This window comes from Bombyx mandarina, chromosome 24, assembly GCF_030267445.1.
Source record: "Bombyx mandarina strain Sakado chromosome 24, ASM3026744v2".
In the NCBI taxonomy this organism is placed as follows: Eukaryota; Metazoa; Arthropoda; class Insecta; order Lepidoptera; family Bombycidae; genus Bombyx; species Bombyx mandarina.
The window spans coordinates 10,137,714-10,155,665 of record NC_143230.1 but is presented as its reverse complement, the minus strand read 5'-3'; the positions used below and the strand labels follow the sequence as shown (position 1 = coordinate 10,155,665).

The 17,952-nt window shown below is 40.7% G+C and overlaps 1 protein-coding gene across 1 annotated transcript; it reads left to right on the top strand.

The window, feature by feature from the left end:
* The first annotated feature begins 345 nt into the window (after positions 1-345).
* On the top strand, positions 346-17,286 carry LOC114243462 (uncharacterized). The gene is made up of 11 exons (XM_028174968.2): positions 346-474; positions 2,081-2,192; positions 3,486-3,569; positions 4,281-4,380; positions 5,619-5,731; positions 7,018-7,145; positions 8,278-8,413; positions 9,194-9,327; positions 13,892-14,024; positions 15,942-16,174; positions 17,177-17,286. The coding sequence occupies exons 1-11, from the start codon at positions 346-348 to the stop codon at positions 17,240-17,242; spliced, it is 1,368 nt and encodes a 455-aa protein (XP_028030769.2). The 3' UTR covers positions 17,243-17,286.
* The last annotated feature ends 666 nt before the right edge of the window (positions 17,287-17,952 follow it).

Here is a 17,952-nt window from a genome sequence, read left to right as displayed (position 1 = left end):
CCAAATGTCAAAACCAGTCAAAAAAGAATGGGGTCAATGATTTCTCCTAAGGTCACTAACATTGTCAATTTTATTAATGAACATATTAAGTTGACTTGAAATTTAAATTATAATTTATATGCGAATTTAGTCATAATTGAGTTGTTCAACATTGACATCATTTCTCTAGTTACAAATAAAAATTATATTTAAATCGATCGACTTTTAAATTCGAGTCAAGAACGACACTAGTGAAGCGCCATGGCGCGATCGCCAATTGTTTTTTGAATATCGAAATGAAAAAACATGGACTTTTTCGTCGTGCACGCGTGACGTACTAGAAAAAGTATATTTGTAAAAAAAATCATGGACGAGGAGGAGTTTGTAGGTTGCATCAGCTGCATGGGAACTAGTGATCTGTACGACCTATTTGCTGTTTATGAAGAAAATGTCGAAACCTACGCTAGTTTGCTTGAAACCTGTTTCGGAATTAAGGTACAAAAAAGTTATTGGCTCTGAATCGTTCTAACACCTCTTTAAGTATTTATTCAGAAGTTAGGATTTTAACGAAATTACATTAATCGGTTGTATTTTAACAATGACGATTTAAAAATCAGCGCCAGATTATTAACAATTCGAGTTTTTAACAGAAATTATTATTATAATCCAACCGTAATTGAAAAGTTTTCTGAGGCTTGAATATCATTACGAATTTGGTCGGCTTATTTCGTACATTCTAGTATTTGATCCTAGCTCTAGAAATTACTATTCCTACACGTATTGAGCACTAAATTTGGTCCGTATTTTGAACCCTCTTGTTTTGATAGTCCCGTCACAAAGATGGCTTGCATTTTTTTTAAATTAATTCGATGAATGACCTGACGGCTGACCTGATGTTAGTGGTTACCAGAGGCCATAGACCTAACAGGATACATCAGATCGAAGTCTCAATCGTACTGGATGAACCCTCAATCGAAATAATTGTATTATTTTTCAAACTGGACTCGATGACTCTTTCGCGACAGAAATAGACAAAATAAAAAATTTAAATATCGACAGGCGAAGCTATTTGGTTGAAGCGACATTTTAGCAACATTACAGGAGAGCCATTTAAAGTTTAAAAATTTGGAAAAAAAAACAAAAAAAAACTTCTTCAGCTATTTGAATAGAGAAAACATAATTGAAGTTCAATTAAAAACATCGAACTATTGATGCTACCAAATAATATGGACTTTTAATCACAAAAAAAATATTGTATGTCACTTAAACCAAAGGCGTATCCTTTCGGCCCTCGATATATTGCATACTGTTTTCCATACTATAGGCCATTTCTCTCAGCGGAACTACTTAGTAGCGCCATCTAGTAGGGAGTAGAATTATTATTAAAGAGCCTCAATCTTCTCCTTGTCATTTGTATCGAAAAACTTACTAGATCAACTTCGACTAAGAATATCAAGTTTTATTAAACAAAAAAACTGTCTCTGGAATTGACCTTTGAGCTAGTGGTAAAATAATCAAGGTCATTATCTACCAGACATGGGAGAGGAGTCTTCCGATGACCTTCGTTTAGCCCACTGAGTTTCTCGTCGGATCTTCTCATTGGGTCTCGAATCCGATCTGGTGGTAGATTCTGCGAAGCACTGCTCTTGCTACGGCTAGAGTAAGCTTATTGAGCCCGTAAACTCACCACCCGTTCGGGCTTTGCTGAAATAGCCCCCTAAGCTACCAGGGAATAGGTAGGAAAAAAAAGACCTTAAATAGAGAGGCTCTAGACTAGTTCATCAAACCTACCTACTGGTGGTAGAACCTCTTGTGAGTTCGCACGGGTAAGTACCACCACTCCGCCTATTTCTGTCGTGAAGCAGTAATGCGTTTCGGTTTGAAGGGTGGGGCAGCCGTTGTAATTATACTGAGACTTTAGAACTTATATCTCAAGGTAGGTGGCGCGTTTGCGTCGTAGATGTCTATGGGTTCCAATAACCACTTAACGCCAGGTGGGCTGTGAGCTAGTTCATCGATCTAAGCAATAAAAAAAAACCTTATTGGTCCTTTCCTCCTCCCAAGCTCTCCTAGGGCTGATCCTCGAATTCCTCCAATCCAGGTACCGATTCACATCAGATACATATGCTACGAGTGTGTGGAAAGCCTTGAAAAGTGTGCGACCCTCAAAGAGCAAACGGAAAAAAATCTGGCCGTGCTACAGAATATCAGAGGTGAGCTTGATTTGAGGCCAAAAGTCCAGAGTCCTTCAGCGCAATGGGTCGCGGCGCTGATGAGCCTCAACGGAGTCACCTCGAGATATTAATTGAAGTCGTAATCGCTGCTATTAAGCCCAATGAGTTTCTCGCCGGATCTTCTCAGTGGGTCGCGTTTCTGATCCGGTGGTAGATTCTGCGAAGCACGGCTCTTGCTAGGGCCAGTGTTAGCAACGTCGTCTGGTTTGAGCCCCGTGAGCTCACCTACTTGTTAGGTTACGCTGACATAGCTTCGAAACACTATCAGCTAAGGTAAAAAAAAAACTAATCATGGTGGGTACCATGGTCTCGTCCATAGCACGCTAATGCTTCCAATGCAATTGTACCAATCCGTATTAGCACATTTGTGGAAGGATATCATGTGTGGAACCACGCATAGTCATTCGAGCCCAATTTAAGTCGTCGTGACTTAAAGGCTAAGACGTCCGGTGCATTCGTATCTAGCGATGCACCGGTGTTCGAATCCCGCAGGCGGGTACCGATTTTTCTAATAAAATACGTACTTAAGAAATGTTCACGATTGACTTCCGCGGTGAAGGAATAACATCGTGTAATAAAAATCAAACCTGCAAAATTATAATTTGCGTAATTACTACTGGGAGGACCTCTTGTGAGTCCGCACGGGTAGGTACCACTACCCCGCCTATTTCTGCCGTGAAGCAGTAATGCATTTCGGTTTGAAGGGTGGGGCAGCCGTTTTAACTAACTATACTGAGACCTTAGAATTTATATCCTAAAGTGGGTGGCGAATTTACATTGTAGATGTCTATGGGCTCCAGTAACCACTTAACACCAAGTGGGCTGAGACTAACATACATAACCAGAGACTAACATACATACTTATATATCGGAGTCACCGAGTAATTAATTCATTAAGCAAGGTGAAAGTAGCAGACGTCTCATCTAAATCATTCGACATTGCGATTACTTAGATTTTTTTTTATTTTTTTTTATTGCTTAGATGGATGGACGAGCTCACAGCCCACCTGGTGTTAAGTGGTTACTGGAGCCCATAGACATCTACAACGTAAATGCGCCACCCACCTCGAGATATAAGTTCTAAGGTCTCAGTATAGTTACAACGGCTACCCTAACCTTCGAACCGAAACGCATTACTGCTTCACGGCGGAAATAGGCGGGGTGGTGGTACCTACCCGTGCGGACTCACAAGAGGTCCTACCACCAGTGATTACGCATTGCCTGCTGCAGTAAGAAATGTAGTCTCTAATAGCCTTTTCGATTTGTGAACAGACGAGGAATATCTGGACGAATCAATACTCGAAGAGGCTGAATCTTCGAACAACTTCCACCGAAATGACATGAAAGAATTTGACGGTAACTTAATCTATGCTTTCTGTACTGGGGCGTGTAATGATCCCACTGAGTTTGGTTCGAAACCCTGCTGATTTCTCTACAGTACCGGATTTAGAGGTCTGGAGGCGTCGGGGCAACAGAGGAGCGCAAGCCCCCTCTCCCCAAATTATTATCCAAATAAAATGAACGATTTTTTTCAGTCAAAGGTTCCAATAAATAATTTATTGTGATACCACATAGATTCTCTTAGTATTTAACAAACATACATAAATACCTATAATCGGAGACAAGAATTATCTGAAATTAAATTTTGGTGTTAACGTTATCGTTAAGCAAAACAGCGAAAGAATAGCGAAGGAGAAGAAAGTGTTTACTTTTCGGAATTTGGAAGACTTTTCCAAAGTCTCTATTATGGGGGGTCCTCCGTTTGTGAAGGTCCCGATTGCCCTCCCCTAAATCTGGCCCTATCTCTGTAGCGATTTTGCGTTGCTGATCGAAGGGCAGAGTGCCTTTAATCCAATGACCCGTCCGAGCAAGCGGCAACCATTGTTCATGTTGACCCTTAATACTAGAAGCAGAGTCAAGGCGTAATATGCCGCTCAGGACGAGAGTAATGGAGTGGCTTTACGAAAATACCTAGGGGACTTTGACACGTCAAGAATCTTCAAAAAGACCTCTGATAGCTTATCGAGAATGTGCGTGATGATTTAAAAAATCGTTTTTCCTCACTAGACTTGGATTCTGATCAAATTGAGGCCTTAGATGGGACAATGTTCACGGAATGCACCATTTGCGGTGTGACAGTCAGAGATCCGGACGATCATAAGAACAGGTGAGAGGGTGTTTCGTTGGTGTCGCAATACTGGTGGTAGGACCTCTTGAGTCCGCGCGGGTAGGTACCACCGCCTTGCCTATTTCTTCCGTGAAGCAGTAATGCGTTTCGGTTTGAAGGGTGGGGGAGCCGTTATAACTGTACTGAGACCTTAGAACTTATATCTCAAGGCGGGTGGCGCATATACGTTGTAGATGTCTATGGGCACCAGGAACCACTTAACACCAGGTGGGCTGTGAGCTCGTCCACCCATATAAGCGATAAAAAAATCACTTCTACTTTACGTTTCAATTCGTGGTAGAACTGTCAGAGGGTGATTTGTAGCCTGCATTGTCCATGTTCTAAAGATATTATAATAAAGCTATTGAAAGACATGGAGCAAGTTGGTATTTACGCTGCGGTCTATGAGTTTCTATATAGCTGAATAACAATACAAATCGATCGAAAAATCTTCCTTTTTCTTTAAATAAAATTTTGGCGATTTCCGCCATCATGTGTTCCGCCATATAGGGTACAATAGCCATTGCTGACTCAAACGTCGCGCATCCCAAAGTCTTATATTGGTAGTTACTGGTGGTAGGATATCTTGGGAGCCCGTACGTGCAGGTACCACCATCCTGCCTATTTCTATCGTGAAGCAGTAATTCGGTTTGAAGTTGAAGGGCAAAGGACAGCCGGTTTACCATAAAATTGAGACCTTAGAACTCATGTCTCAAGTTGTGTCGGTGGTTTACGTCGTATGTGCTCTAGTAACCACTTAATATGTCCTTTAAAACAATAATGGCAATAATAAGCTCGAAATTAAAACGTAAAAATTAGTTTTAATTGGGCGTATACCTCGCGAATAATAGAAGAATATAAAAAAGGATTACCTTGTTAGGCAAAGGAGCATACGGCCTGAAGGTAGTGGTTACAGTCGGGCACAGCCAAGTCACTGCTTACGATTGAGTAGTCTCTGCGAGCCTGGTTTGAAGAAGGACATGTCATAGTGCTCAGGAAAAACCGCGGAGGGGAGTTCATTCCAAAGCTGGATGGTACGGGGCAAAAAAGATCTTTAGAAACGCACTGTCGATGAACGCAGCGGTTCCAGATAATATGGATGAACTCTGCTCTGGTAGTGGCAGGTATTATGGTAAAAAGGAGATGAGGGGTTAATCTCGAATAATTCCTCAAAGCATTTCCCATGGAGGACTATTAAAATACTATTTCTATAATGTTTATTTTGCGTTGGACTCCAGATGCCACAGTCTGAAGTCAGAAATCGAAGGCCGGAAGTACTCTTGTCATTTTTGCGATAACGTTTATATCAGCAAGAAAGCGTGCTTTACACATTTGAGAATGAAACACGGATGTGAGTATGACAATACTGAATAAGCCCACTGAGTTTCTCGCCGGATCTTCTCAGTGGGTCGCGTTTCCTATCCGGTGGTACATTCTGCGAAGCACTGCTCTTGCTAGGACCAGTGTTAGCAACACTCCGGTTTGAGCTCCGTGAATTCACCTACATATTGGGCGAAGCTGAAATAGCCTCTCAAGGTCATCAACATAGATAGGAAATAAAAAAACTGAATTCGGTTCGCTCTTTGTTGATCGTTTGGTCTGTAACGGGTTCTGTAGGCGAACGAATCGTTCCGTGTCAAATTTGTATGGAGTTGGAATATTTGCTGCTAGAGGCGCTGTTCCAACTCCATACAAACTAGAGTTTACTTTTACGCTATCGAGAACGTTAAAAAACTCGCATTAAGCACGCCGAATGACAAACATATCGTTCGCAATACGTGCTTGTTTTACCCTACACTGTGACTCTGAAACTTTTAAATCCTATTTGAAAGACGTCTCCTAAAGCATACTATTTCCTTCCCGCTTTGATTTAATGAGAAATGAGTGGTGACGTCTCTATGTCGAGGGGTGAAAGGCTGTTTGGTTTAAGCAACATTATTTCGCTTAACACCCGATATTTTAGTTTGGTGCTACTCGCAGCTCGGTGTGCTTAGTGCGAGTTTTTTAACGTTCTCGATTCTCCAACAGCGCCCCTAGCGGCAAACGTAGGTAAACGTAGGGGCGTTGTTCGAATTCCATATAAATTTGAGTTAACTTTTACGCGAACGAGAAGTTAAAAAAAACTCGCAGTAAGCAACACGTCAAGTTTGTTGGTCAGAGGCTATTTGTGGTACAGCGGTGTTAGGGGTTGCCGGTCTCACATACATTTGTAGCCATTCCGTTATGACCACGGGTTTACTAGACAGCGCTAGGGTAATGATTACACACGTCACTGCATGGATTAGAGACGCCTTTGTGGTGAAGAGCGTCACTTTGCTAGAATCTGGTTGATTAATCGCTTCAGCGCAATGGACGGTCGCTTGGCAGGGGCTTGGCGTGTAAAATTAACATAGTAAATCGGTTCCAAAATGAAAGGGAAATTAGCTCATCTCGTCTAGACTATAAGGCTTCCAATACTTTACAAAACTTAAGTTTCTTAAGTTTTATGAAGTAATTTGATTGAGAATATAAACGTACCAAAATTGATATCATTATTTGCTCGTTTAGTTAGATAAGCCTTGTTAAAACAGTAAAGTGTCCTTAATGTTTCCCTAAAGGGGTTATAGTTTGAATTTTCGTGCACATTTCCTTGAATAGTGAAGCTATGCAACGACCAGACTCCGAAATTTGTCGTAAGGGAACGCAAGAAGTGTCACCTCTGCAGTAGGGACTTCAGTCAGAAGCAGATCCTCAACAAACACCTGATGAAGGCTCACGGGATCGAGGTAAGCAACAGAGGCAGTGCTAGCTATGGCGTGTGTAGTGTCAGAATTTAACGAGCCCTTTGCTGTACTCAAGACTCCAGCGGAAGAACCAAATCAGAATTGAGAAGCATTTAAAAATGGGTTCACTGTAATTGGGCTTATAAGATGTGTGGTGGTGGCGAGTGATGTGTTGCGTGCCCAGTGCCGTTTAGTCTTCAATTCCGTCATCCCATGCATAATAATTATTATTATTTAATTCATTTATTTCAGATAAAATATTAATCCAGTTAGTAACAGTGATTGCTTAAAAATTTGTAGTAGTAATTGTTAGTAAGGAGTAAGGTTAAAGTAAGAAAACAAAAGAAAAGAATAACATACATACGTACCCTATTATTAGAATTACAATAGTTTACCATTACAAGCAAATTTTGTGGACTTCTCTACAATGATTGAGAAAAGGTTCATCTGATCTCGAGAATATAATACCCACAATGCACAGATGACAGGCGATTTCCTCCAAAAACGAAACAAAAGAGTAATGTTTTTATTTTGTAATATACGTTTGAAGCCTTAATATAACTAGATCAGTCTAATTGGCTAGGTTTGTTGAGGGTCCTCGTCTCACGGTGGAGGAATTGCTTGTGACTGTGATACCTAAAAGACTATGGCACCTCTAGCCTGATTACATGTGATAACCAAGAACAAATCTTGGAGCTTTCGTGACTAGCTGACGTAATTAAAGCTCGCTATTGATATGTCCGTTTTGTTATTACGTCGTCGTCACCTTAACCTCAGTGTTCTTAGTGCGAGTTTTTTAACGTTCTCGATAGCGTAAAAGTTAACTCATATTTGTATGGAGTTGGAACATATTCCTTTCGTTTGCCGCTAGGGGCGCTAAACTAAACTAAACCCGCTACAGTTGTTATCATTTAAAACGCAAACTGCTTCGCGGCAGAAGTAGGCAGGGCGGTGGTACCCACCCGTGCGGGTTCCTAACACGCCCTCCCACCAGTAGTAGACATTTGCAGCTCGACTCCATACAAATTTTAGTTAACTTTTACGCTATAGAGAACGTTAAAAAAAACGCACTAAGCACAAGTGTGTCTTTTAACATTATCACCCTACATAATATACACGCTGTATAGTTCTATAGGTAGAAAAACGTAAAGCCTTCATTTGCCCGCTGTGCGACGAGAGAGTGAGCTACGGTTCGAATTTCAGTGCCCATTTATTGCACGTGCACAGAGTACACGAACACGTTGAGCAACTAGAGTTCCACGATATGGACGGTGAGTTATCTATACTGAACTGGATTGCTAGACTATAGAATATTAAAAAAAAAGTTGTCCAATTTTTGGCGGGAACGCGAACAGTTTGCCTTTTATTTGCAATAAGGAGCTTCGAACAGGCGTAGTCCGGTATTTGCGGTAGGCAGCGGCTTGGCTCTGCCTCTGGCATTGCTCAAGTCCATGGGCGACGGTAACCACTCACCATCAGGTGGGCCGTATGCTCGTCTGCCTACAAGGGCAATAAAAAAATAGATTTTGAAGGTTTCTCAAATACGTTGCTCATTTGAAAATAATTGCAAATATTCCTCGAGCGCTGTGACATGTCCTTCAAACGAGAGTTGCGGAGAGTGGTCAGCCTTAGACAACGGTTGTGCCATTGCTGATGTCCATAATGATATAGTGATAATATAAGTAATATTAGACAGGGTCGCAAGCTCGTCTGCCTAAAAGCCAATAAAATACAACATCACAGCTACGGTTCCGTCGATTAAGGGGGGAGGAATAAGGGACGTCCTTTGAACTCGCACAGATAGGACCTACCGCCCTGCCTATTACTATTGTGAACCAGTAAAACCGGAGTTTGAAATGTGGGGCAGCCGTTGTACTCAACTGGTATTGAAAGTGGACCTGGCCATTGTCATTGTGATGTACGGACATCACAAGTGCACGGGCATTCTGATAGCATGAAATTCATTAGAAGACCCAATCTACGTTAGAAGCTAATGAAGAAACCAGGCATCTGTCCACATCCTCCCTTAAGCGCCAAGAGTGATTTTTCAGACTTTATGATCTACAAAAGCGCAATACAGGAGGAAACCAAATATAGGTTCAGGAAGACGACCGCCAGCAAACAGACGATTGAGGGGATCAGGTCGCACTACATGTGCAGTCAGTCTGGAGTTTATGTTTACCAGGTATTTTGATAGTTTGGAAGACGTAGCGTGAGCATATCCTCCCGATCCACTAACGATCCTTTTAGGTACCTCAAGCGCCGGTTATCGAGTAAATTAACCCACAGACACAGCCCACTTAGTTTCTCGCCGGATCTTCTCAGTGGGTCGCGTTTCCGATCCGGTGGTAGATTCTGCGAAGCACGGCTCTTGCTAGGGTTCGTGTTAGCAACGTCGTCAGGTTTGAGCCCCGTGAACTCACCTACTAGTTAAGGTTACGCTGAAATAGCTTCTCAAGGCTATCAGCATAGGTAGGAAAAAAAGTGAGGATATGCATTATTTCGCTAGTTCCGGTGCATAAGGAAGGACGTGGCTTCGATTTGGATCGTGGTCTCACATCAGGCTGACTTTACTGTGACGAACAGGCTTAGTTCGCTCTTTGCTGTGTAATATCTATATATGTATATATTTAAAGGTATATATCTATATGTAAAGATATGTATCTGTCTCTGGTTACGCCATGACACAGGGCACACCGGCTTAGGGTCAGAATTTAAACTCATGTCTTCATTTGTGTTGGTCATATATGGTCTATATGTAAGTGGCATCTGGACGCTGTGAACGAAGCGAAAGCGCGCCATCTAGTGGCCGTGCAGTCCCAACTACTCATCAAACAACGGCTCACTTTGGGTGGCGCCATAGTCGAGGTGCCATCGTTAAATTTGAATAGAGACATTCGTCGCCTGACTTGGGAAGAGTGAAGACGCCTCGGAAATGTCACACAGATTGGTGCTACGCAAACTGTATTGGATTATTTATACAATTAACAATTAATAGCAATCTATTATTACTTTTATGATTTAAACAGAGTCTCAATACGCGACTACTTACTATACGTCCACCTGTGCCAGAAAATGATGATCAAATTCATCATTCAGTGACATCCATACTAATATTATAAATGCGAAAGTGTGTTTGTTTGTTTGTGTTTGAAGTAATAGTATTAGGCCAGGAGAGTGGTAAAGGCTACGTTTTAACCCCGAAAAAAGAACATCTGTTGTGAAACTACAGTGACATTTGACCACACAACCAGTACTTTAATGGTGGTAGGGCGTCTTGTGAGCCCTTGCGGGTAGGTTCCATCGCCTACCTTATTTCTGCCGTGAAGCAGTAATGCCTTTCGGCTTGAAGGACGTGGCAGCCGTTGGGCTGTAAAAACTGAGACTTAGAGCTCTTGTCTCACGGCACCTTTTACGTTGTTGATGCTGACTCAGGGTTGGGGGTGAGCTCGTCCATTCATTTAACCAAAAAACAGTCAAATACGACAGCTAGTATTAATAGCAGACGTTTAAAACTGCGAGTAATTACTGGTGGTAGGACCTCTTGTGAGTCCGCACGGCCAGGTACCACCACCCCGCCTATTTCTGCCGTGAAACAGTAATGCGTTTCGGTTTAAAGGGTAGGGTAGCCGTTGTAACTATACTGAGACCTTAGAACTTATATCAAATCAAATCAAATCAAATCAAAAAAGTTTTATTCAACATAAATGAAAGTACATACTTGTTGAACGTCAAAAGAATTACCGCCAATTCACAAGAATTAGCCTCCGTCCTGAGAAGAATTGGCAAGAAACTCAGCGGGCATGTTTTTTTTTTTTTTTTTTTAAATATTAGATTTTTATTTTAAATATTATTATTTTTTTAAATATTCATATTACAATAAGTAATTATAACATAACAATTTTACAATATTGAAATTCCCGGAGCGAGCAACTCATTCCCACTTTGTGCCATCTTCTAGATAATCATTGACTTTATAGTAAGCTTTATTGCACAGATGTTCTTTAATAGTTTTCTTAAACCTATGTATATGTAGGTTCTGAACATCTTGTGGGATTTTGTTGTACAGGCGCACAGACAAACACCCGAATGAATTTCGTATCTTATGTAACCTACTCATCGGCACAACAAGCTTGTGTTTGTTCCTAGTATTTCTATTATGTATGTCCGACATCTTAGGAAACTCCTCAATATGTTTACGAACATACATCAAATTTTCAAAGATGTACTGGGATGGCATAGTGAGAACTTTAATTTCTTTAAATTTTTCCCTCAGGGATTCCCTTGAGTGCATGTTATAAATAGCACGTATAGCTCTTTTCTGCAGAATAAATATCATTTCTACATCGGCCGCATTGCCCCATAGCAAAATGCCATAGGACATGACACTGTGGAAGTAACTAAAGTAAACTAAACGAGCCGTGTCCGCATTTGTTAACATTCTAATTTTTTTTACTGCGTATGCTGCAGAGCTAAGCTTACTCGCCAATTTATGAATATGAGGTCCCCACTGCAGTTTGGAGTCCACTGTTATACCAAGAAATACGGTTGACTCAACAAGCTCCAATGATTCCTCAGAAACAATTACATTACTATCTACTTGTCTCACATTTAAAGATGATTTAATACATTTTAAAGTAAATTTAATACATTTCGTTTTCTTACTATTCAATAATAGGTTATTGATACGGAACCAATGAACCACACACGAAATCGCATCATTCACTTCGTCATAGACTTGTAATTGTCGTTTAATTTTAAATAATAAAGATGTATCATCTGCGAATAATACGACCTCGTGTCGGGACTCAATAAAACTAGGCAAATCGTTTATATATATTAGAAATAAAAAAGGACCCAAAATGGAACCCTGAGGTACACCCATTTTCAACGTGGTGCCTGAAGATCTATTTCCTTTCACATCTACTGTTTGTATCCTTCCTGATAAATAGGAAGTAATAAGTTCCAATGCACCATCCCTAATACCATAGTGATGTAGTTTCCTCACCAATGTTTCATGTTCAACACAGTCAAATGCTTTGGATAAGTCACAGAAAATTCCAAGACAATCATGCGATTCCTCCCAAGATTGAAATATATTTTTGATTAGATAAGCACCTGCATCAGTTGTAGAGCGACCACTTGTAAACCCGAATTGTTTATTATGAAGCAGGTTATTTGAATTGAAATGTTCTAAAAGTTGTGTCAAAATAATTTTTTCAAAGATTTTACTCAACGTAGGGAGTACTGAAATAGGTCTATAGTTAGAGGGGTCATCAGTACTACCAGATTTAAAAAGAGGAATCACTTTACTATGTTTCATTAAGTCAGGAAATACACCACACTTAATACAATCATTAAAAATACTAACAAGATGAGAAGCAATAATGTCTATTACAGACTTCAGAACCTTTACTGATATTCCCCACAAGTCAGCTGTATTTTTTACATTAAGGCTATTAAAACTTTTTATTATATTGTTTGAATTAATTTTCTTAAATTTAAAAATTTCATTGCATTTCTTGACATGGTTATGCAATAATATTTCAGCTGCTGTGGGGGATGAATTTAGAGATGTGGTAGTTGAAACTGGAATGTCAGAGAAAAACTTTTCAAAAGCATTAGCCACATCTTCATGACTAGTTACCAATTTATCGTCTATTTTTAACGAGAATTCTTGATGGCTATTTCTGACTTTTCCACTTTCTCTACCAATGATGTTCCAAGTCATCTTTATCTTGTCAGGGGCATTTTTGATTAAATCACTTAAATGTAAAGATTTTGCCGCTAAACAAACTTTTCTAAATAGTTTGGAATAGTTCCTGACATATTGATGAAATGTTTCATCATTATTATAAGCTTTTTCAGAGTACAGATCATACAATTTTTTTCTACTTTTGTACACTCCGGTGGTGGCCCACTCGCTGAACACCGTTTTGTTTTTTAATGTTACAGTTTTAGGAATAAATACATCAGTAAAGACCATATTAATTCTCTCAAACATATTCTGGTATGATAAATTTGGGTTTTTGTTATAAATAATTTCTGAATGTTCTTGCTTAATATTATTTCTAAACTTCTCAATTCGTTTTTTATTAATAGGAACAATCACAAGAGTATTTTTATCTTTAGAATTCATAATAGATTCAAAAGACACAAATTGTCCACTATGGTCTGATGTTAATTGATTAATAATTTTTTTGTTAATCGGTGTTACATTTGTAAATATGTTATCTAAACATGTTGCCGATGTGGTCGTTGTCCTAGTAGGCTCTAGAAATAAGTTTGGGAGGTTATATGACTTTAACAATGTTCTGAATCTAATAGTGGTATTTGTGTTTTCTAAAAGATTGATATTATAATCACCACATACAAAAATTTGTTTATTAGAGACAGAAAGCTTTAGCAATACATTTTCCAAAATATTTTCAAAAGAATCATATAACGCATCAGGAGGTCTGTACACACTTACAACAATGAATCGCTCAAGCTCTACACAGGCCATTTCAATAATCCGTTCCACAGAGAGGCTCACAATGTCTCTACGTTCCTTACATTTATAATCTTTATTAACAATGATCAGTGAGCCACCTCGTATAGCATTCTCTCATCTCAAGGTGGGTGGCAGCATTTACGTTGTAGATGTTTATCGGCTCCAGTAACAACTTAACAACCAGGTGGGCTGTGAGCTCGTCCCACCCATTTAAGCAAAAAAAATAAAATAAAAAAAGAGTAAATCACGTGTTCAGGGTAAGGGAAAGAGGCCGGCCCCAGAGCGCCAGATATACAAGACCGGGAAGGCGTGTCCGGCCCACATGATCGTCACGGAGACGACGGACCGGGTGCTGGTCACATTTTACAAGACCCACGTGGGTCACGGCCGTTAGTTGAGACAGTTTTATGTTCACAATTGACTTCCATGAAGGAATAACATCGTGTAAAAAAAAATTAAGCCCGCAAAATTATAATTTGCGTAATTACCGGTGGTAGGACCTGTTGCGAGTCTGCGCGGGTAGGTACCACCGCCCTGCCTATTTCTGCCGTGAAGCAGTAATGCGTTTCGGTTTGAAGGGTAGGGCAGCCGTTGTAACTATACTGAGATCTTAAAACTTATATCTCAAGGTGGGTGGCGCATTTACGTTGTAGATGTCTATGGGCTCCAGTAACCACTTAACACCAGGTGGGCACCCATCTAAACTTTTGCCTGACCCTTATCTGCCTATGTCTCGCCATAGTGATCTAGGTCAAGACATTTTAGGGCGAAACGAAGGCCAGTGTTATTGGAACCGTCATTGGATCATGATGCGCCTGCAGATGGTCAAGTTGATCGGGCGTCATGAGATTTTAGAAGTCAGTCACATTGATAATGTCCATGAGCGACGGTGAGCATTGACCATCAGGGTGACCGCAGTAAAAAAGTTTAAGACGTAAGATGGCCAATAGAATAATTGTGCTTATTGTTTTTCTCTAAAATATCTCGACTAGGATCACTAGTGGGAAGTAATTTTAAAAATTTATATTGGCTTGCTATTTGTTTAGTTTTAGAGTGGGTTAGAGGTAAAGAGTACTATGTGGATAGGGTATAGTGCTAGTGTAGTATGCGGAAACATGAATATAGCAGTTACAGAGTGTAGTGTGCTGGGTTGAAAGTTTTTATATTTTTCGTAATTCGTGTAGTTAAAAAATACGCAGCATTTAAAATCTTAACTATTTAATTTATTACTATTTACGTAGGAAGTGTTTCTTTCCTTCTTAATTTAGTATCCTACTCTAATAGTTTATGGTGCTGTTTTTAAAATCCTTCCATTTGCTTCTGTGGCGCCACCTTAATTGGCTTCCTTTCAGCGGACACTTTAATACACCGAAATGGTGCTCCTTACTTCTAGATAGTGCGTAGAATATCGTAATGCATAGAATAGGTCATTGGGGCTACGCCACCTTGGCCTCTTTCCTTCCACTCCTGCGGGTGCTGAGTAGTTTCCGGTCATCCACAGTGCGTTTCCAGAGTTCTTTTTTGCCACGTACCATCCGGCTATGGAATGAGCTCCCCTCCACGGTGTTTCCCGAGCGCTATGACATGTCCTTCTTCAAACGAGGCTTGTGGAGAGTATTAAACGGTAGGCAGCGGCTTGGCTCTGCCCCTGGCATTGCTGAAGTCCATGGGCGACGGTAACCACTCACCATCAGGTGGGCCGTATGCTCGTCTGCCTACAAGGGCAAAAAAAAAAAAAAAAAAAGTTTTTCGAGACCGTAGTCCTTCTTCCTCGTAACGTGACCACCTCGAAAATCCTACGTAGGCAAGTGGTGGAAAGTCTTATGGAAACGCCTAGTTCTTCCAGGATTGATTCGTTCAAAGTTGGTTCGATGCGCCGTCGCAGGAATTCGCAGCATCTCAAATAGGCTACTTTTAACTTTTCTGATTAAGAAAACGCTAAAAGTGCCGAAATTGCTACTGGTTGCAAACCATCGGTCTCTGGCCCGTACTACTAGCATATGGAGAATAAAAACTACTAAAGTAATATGCTTTAAATTTTGCGAGTAATACTTAGAAGATATTTTAGATCAGCGGTGCGCAAACTAATGGTCGCGTCCCCTTTGGGGGTCGTTACAACTTTGTTGGGGGTCGTTATTTTTTAAAATTTCGGACTAACTAGGGGATCTCCAAATTTTTTTTTCCACTGAAGGGATCCTAGTCGAAAAAAGTTGCGCACCACTGTTCTAGATGGTTCTCCTAGTTCTAAATGGCCAATTAGTGCGACCCATCGTCTCCCAGCCTCCGTTTATTCCCTCCCACCATAGCCTGTCCGTATTTTGAGCCCCGAGAGCCAAAGAAGCCGAAGCCGGACTGCTCCTCGGCCGAATCGTCGATGCACGAAATGGAGCCGAAAGCCGAAAACGAGGCCGACGAGATGGCCGAAACCGAAGCGTTGATATGCGACGCTTGCGGGATGGCCTTCTACGCGATCGACAAGTTCAGGAGCCACATCGCGACGCACGGCCTCGAGATGTACTCGTGTCAATATTGCGACGATGTGAGTGCGAAATTTAATGCACAGACACAGCTCGCTGAGTTTCTCGCCGGATCTTCTCATCAGTTAACGATCCGGTGGTAAATTCTGCGAAGCACGGCTCTTGCTAGGGTTCGTATACATACCAGATCCTGTAGACCGAATGGTAAAGAGTCGACATCGCCCAAAACACGTCATTACGGATCCTCCCGATCCATTAAAGGTGCTTTAAGGTACTTCAAGCACCGGTCACCGTCCTCGTCGAACCCGTCGCTTGCGACGAAGGGCTCGACGAGCGAATTAACCCACAGACACAGCCCACCGAGTTTCTCGCCGGATCTTCCACTAACCAACCCAATTGATTTCGGTTTCAAATATTTTGGCTTCATCTCATTTAGCGGTAAAATAGAAGGGTACTTCGATGTCGAGGCTCATCATGTGTTAAGTGGTTACCGGAGCCTTACCCGAAAAAAGTTAATGCCGCCATCCGACTTGGGACATTAGTTGTTATGCCTTTTAATCCAAAACGCATTACTGCGTCGTCGTGGCCCAAAGGATAATACGTCCGGTGCATTCGCATCTAGCGATGCACCGGTGTTCGAATCCCGCAGGCGGGTACCAATTTTTCTAATGAAATACGTACTTAACAAATGTTCACGATTGTCTTGCGCGGTGAAGGAATAACATCGTGTAGTAAAAATCAAACCCGCAAAATTATAATTTGCGTAATTACTGGTGGTAGGACGTCTTGTGAGTCCGCACGGGTAGGTACCACCACCCTGCCTATTTCTGCCGTAAAGCAGTAATGCGTTTCGGTTTGAAGGGTGGGGCAGCCGTTGTAACTATACTGAGACATTAGCACTCATATCCCAATGTAGGTGGCGGATTTACGTTGTAAATGTCTATGGACTCTGATCCTATTATTCAAAAAAACGTTTTCAAAATTGTAAAAATCTCTCAGAAAATTTTCATATTGTTTTTCTAACGTGTCGTTGACTTATTTTTGAGCATTAGTTTTATTTGCAGGATTTTCAGAATCTAGAATCTTGGTCGGATCACATCCGATTGGAGCACAACATCAATATATTTTAGTTTAAATAATGTAGATAGACATAGACAAATTATAGGTTAAGTTGGAGTTATTAATTTTGTTAAAATAAAGGATTGATTGTTTTTTTCATTTTAGTTTTATTTCTTCGCAGTTCCCCCACATTTTTAAAGTGGTAGGAGCTCTTGTGAGTCCGCACAGGTAAGTACCACCGCCCTGCCTATTTGTGCCTTGAAGCAGTAATGCGTTTCGGTTTGAAGGGCGGGGCAGCCGTTGTAACTATACTGAGGCTTTAGAACTTGTATCTCAAGGTGGGTGGCGCGTCTACGTTGTAGACGTCTATAGGATCCGTTAACCACTTAACACCAGGTGGGCTGTGAGCTCATCTACCCCTCTAAGCAATAAAAAAAAATCACCTTTCCAATGAATTCCATTTATTGAATTTCAAGCGTACAACAATAACAAAAAATAATCTCTCCTAAAATAATTCTTGGTTGAATATAATTCCGTAATTATTATATCAATCATAGTATCAGATAATATCATTTGGCTTAAAGGTCAAAGAATCCTAAAATAAGAAAAAGTCCATTTTTTTTATTTGGCAAGTAGTATAAAACTTTCAAATCAGAGCTTTATTTAAGGCAGAGCTAAGGCAGTTTTAAGCTTAATCTCTAGCACGTCAACGTGGAAACTTAAACTTTTAGTTAACTGTAATCGTTGTGTGTAGCAGTCTGTCTCAAAGGCGTATTTATTT

Bases quoted from the DNA above. Each gene is read 5' to 3' on its own strand.
- LOC114243462 (XM_028174968.2), top strand. From the start codon at position 346: ATGGACGAGGAGGAGTTTGTAGGTTGCATCAGCTGCATGGGAACTAGT. The intron at 475-2,080 runs GTACAAAAAAGT...CCTCCAATCCAG, and splicing joins AAACCTGTTTCGGAATTAAG to GTACCGATTCACATCAGATA. The intron at 16,175-17,176 runs GTGAGTGCGAAA...TTTTATTTGCAG, and splicing joins CGTGTCAATATTGCGACGAT to GATTTTCAGAATCTAGAATC.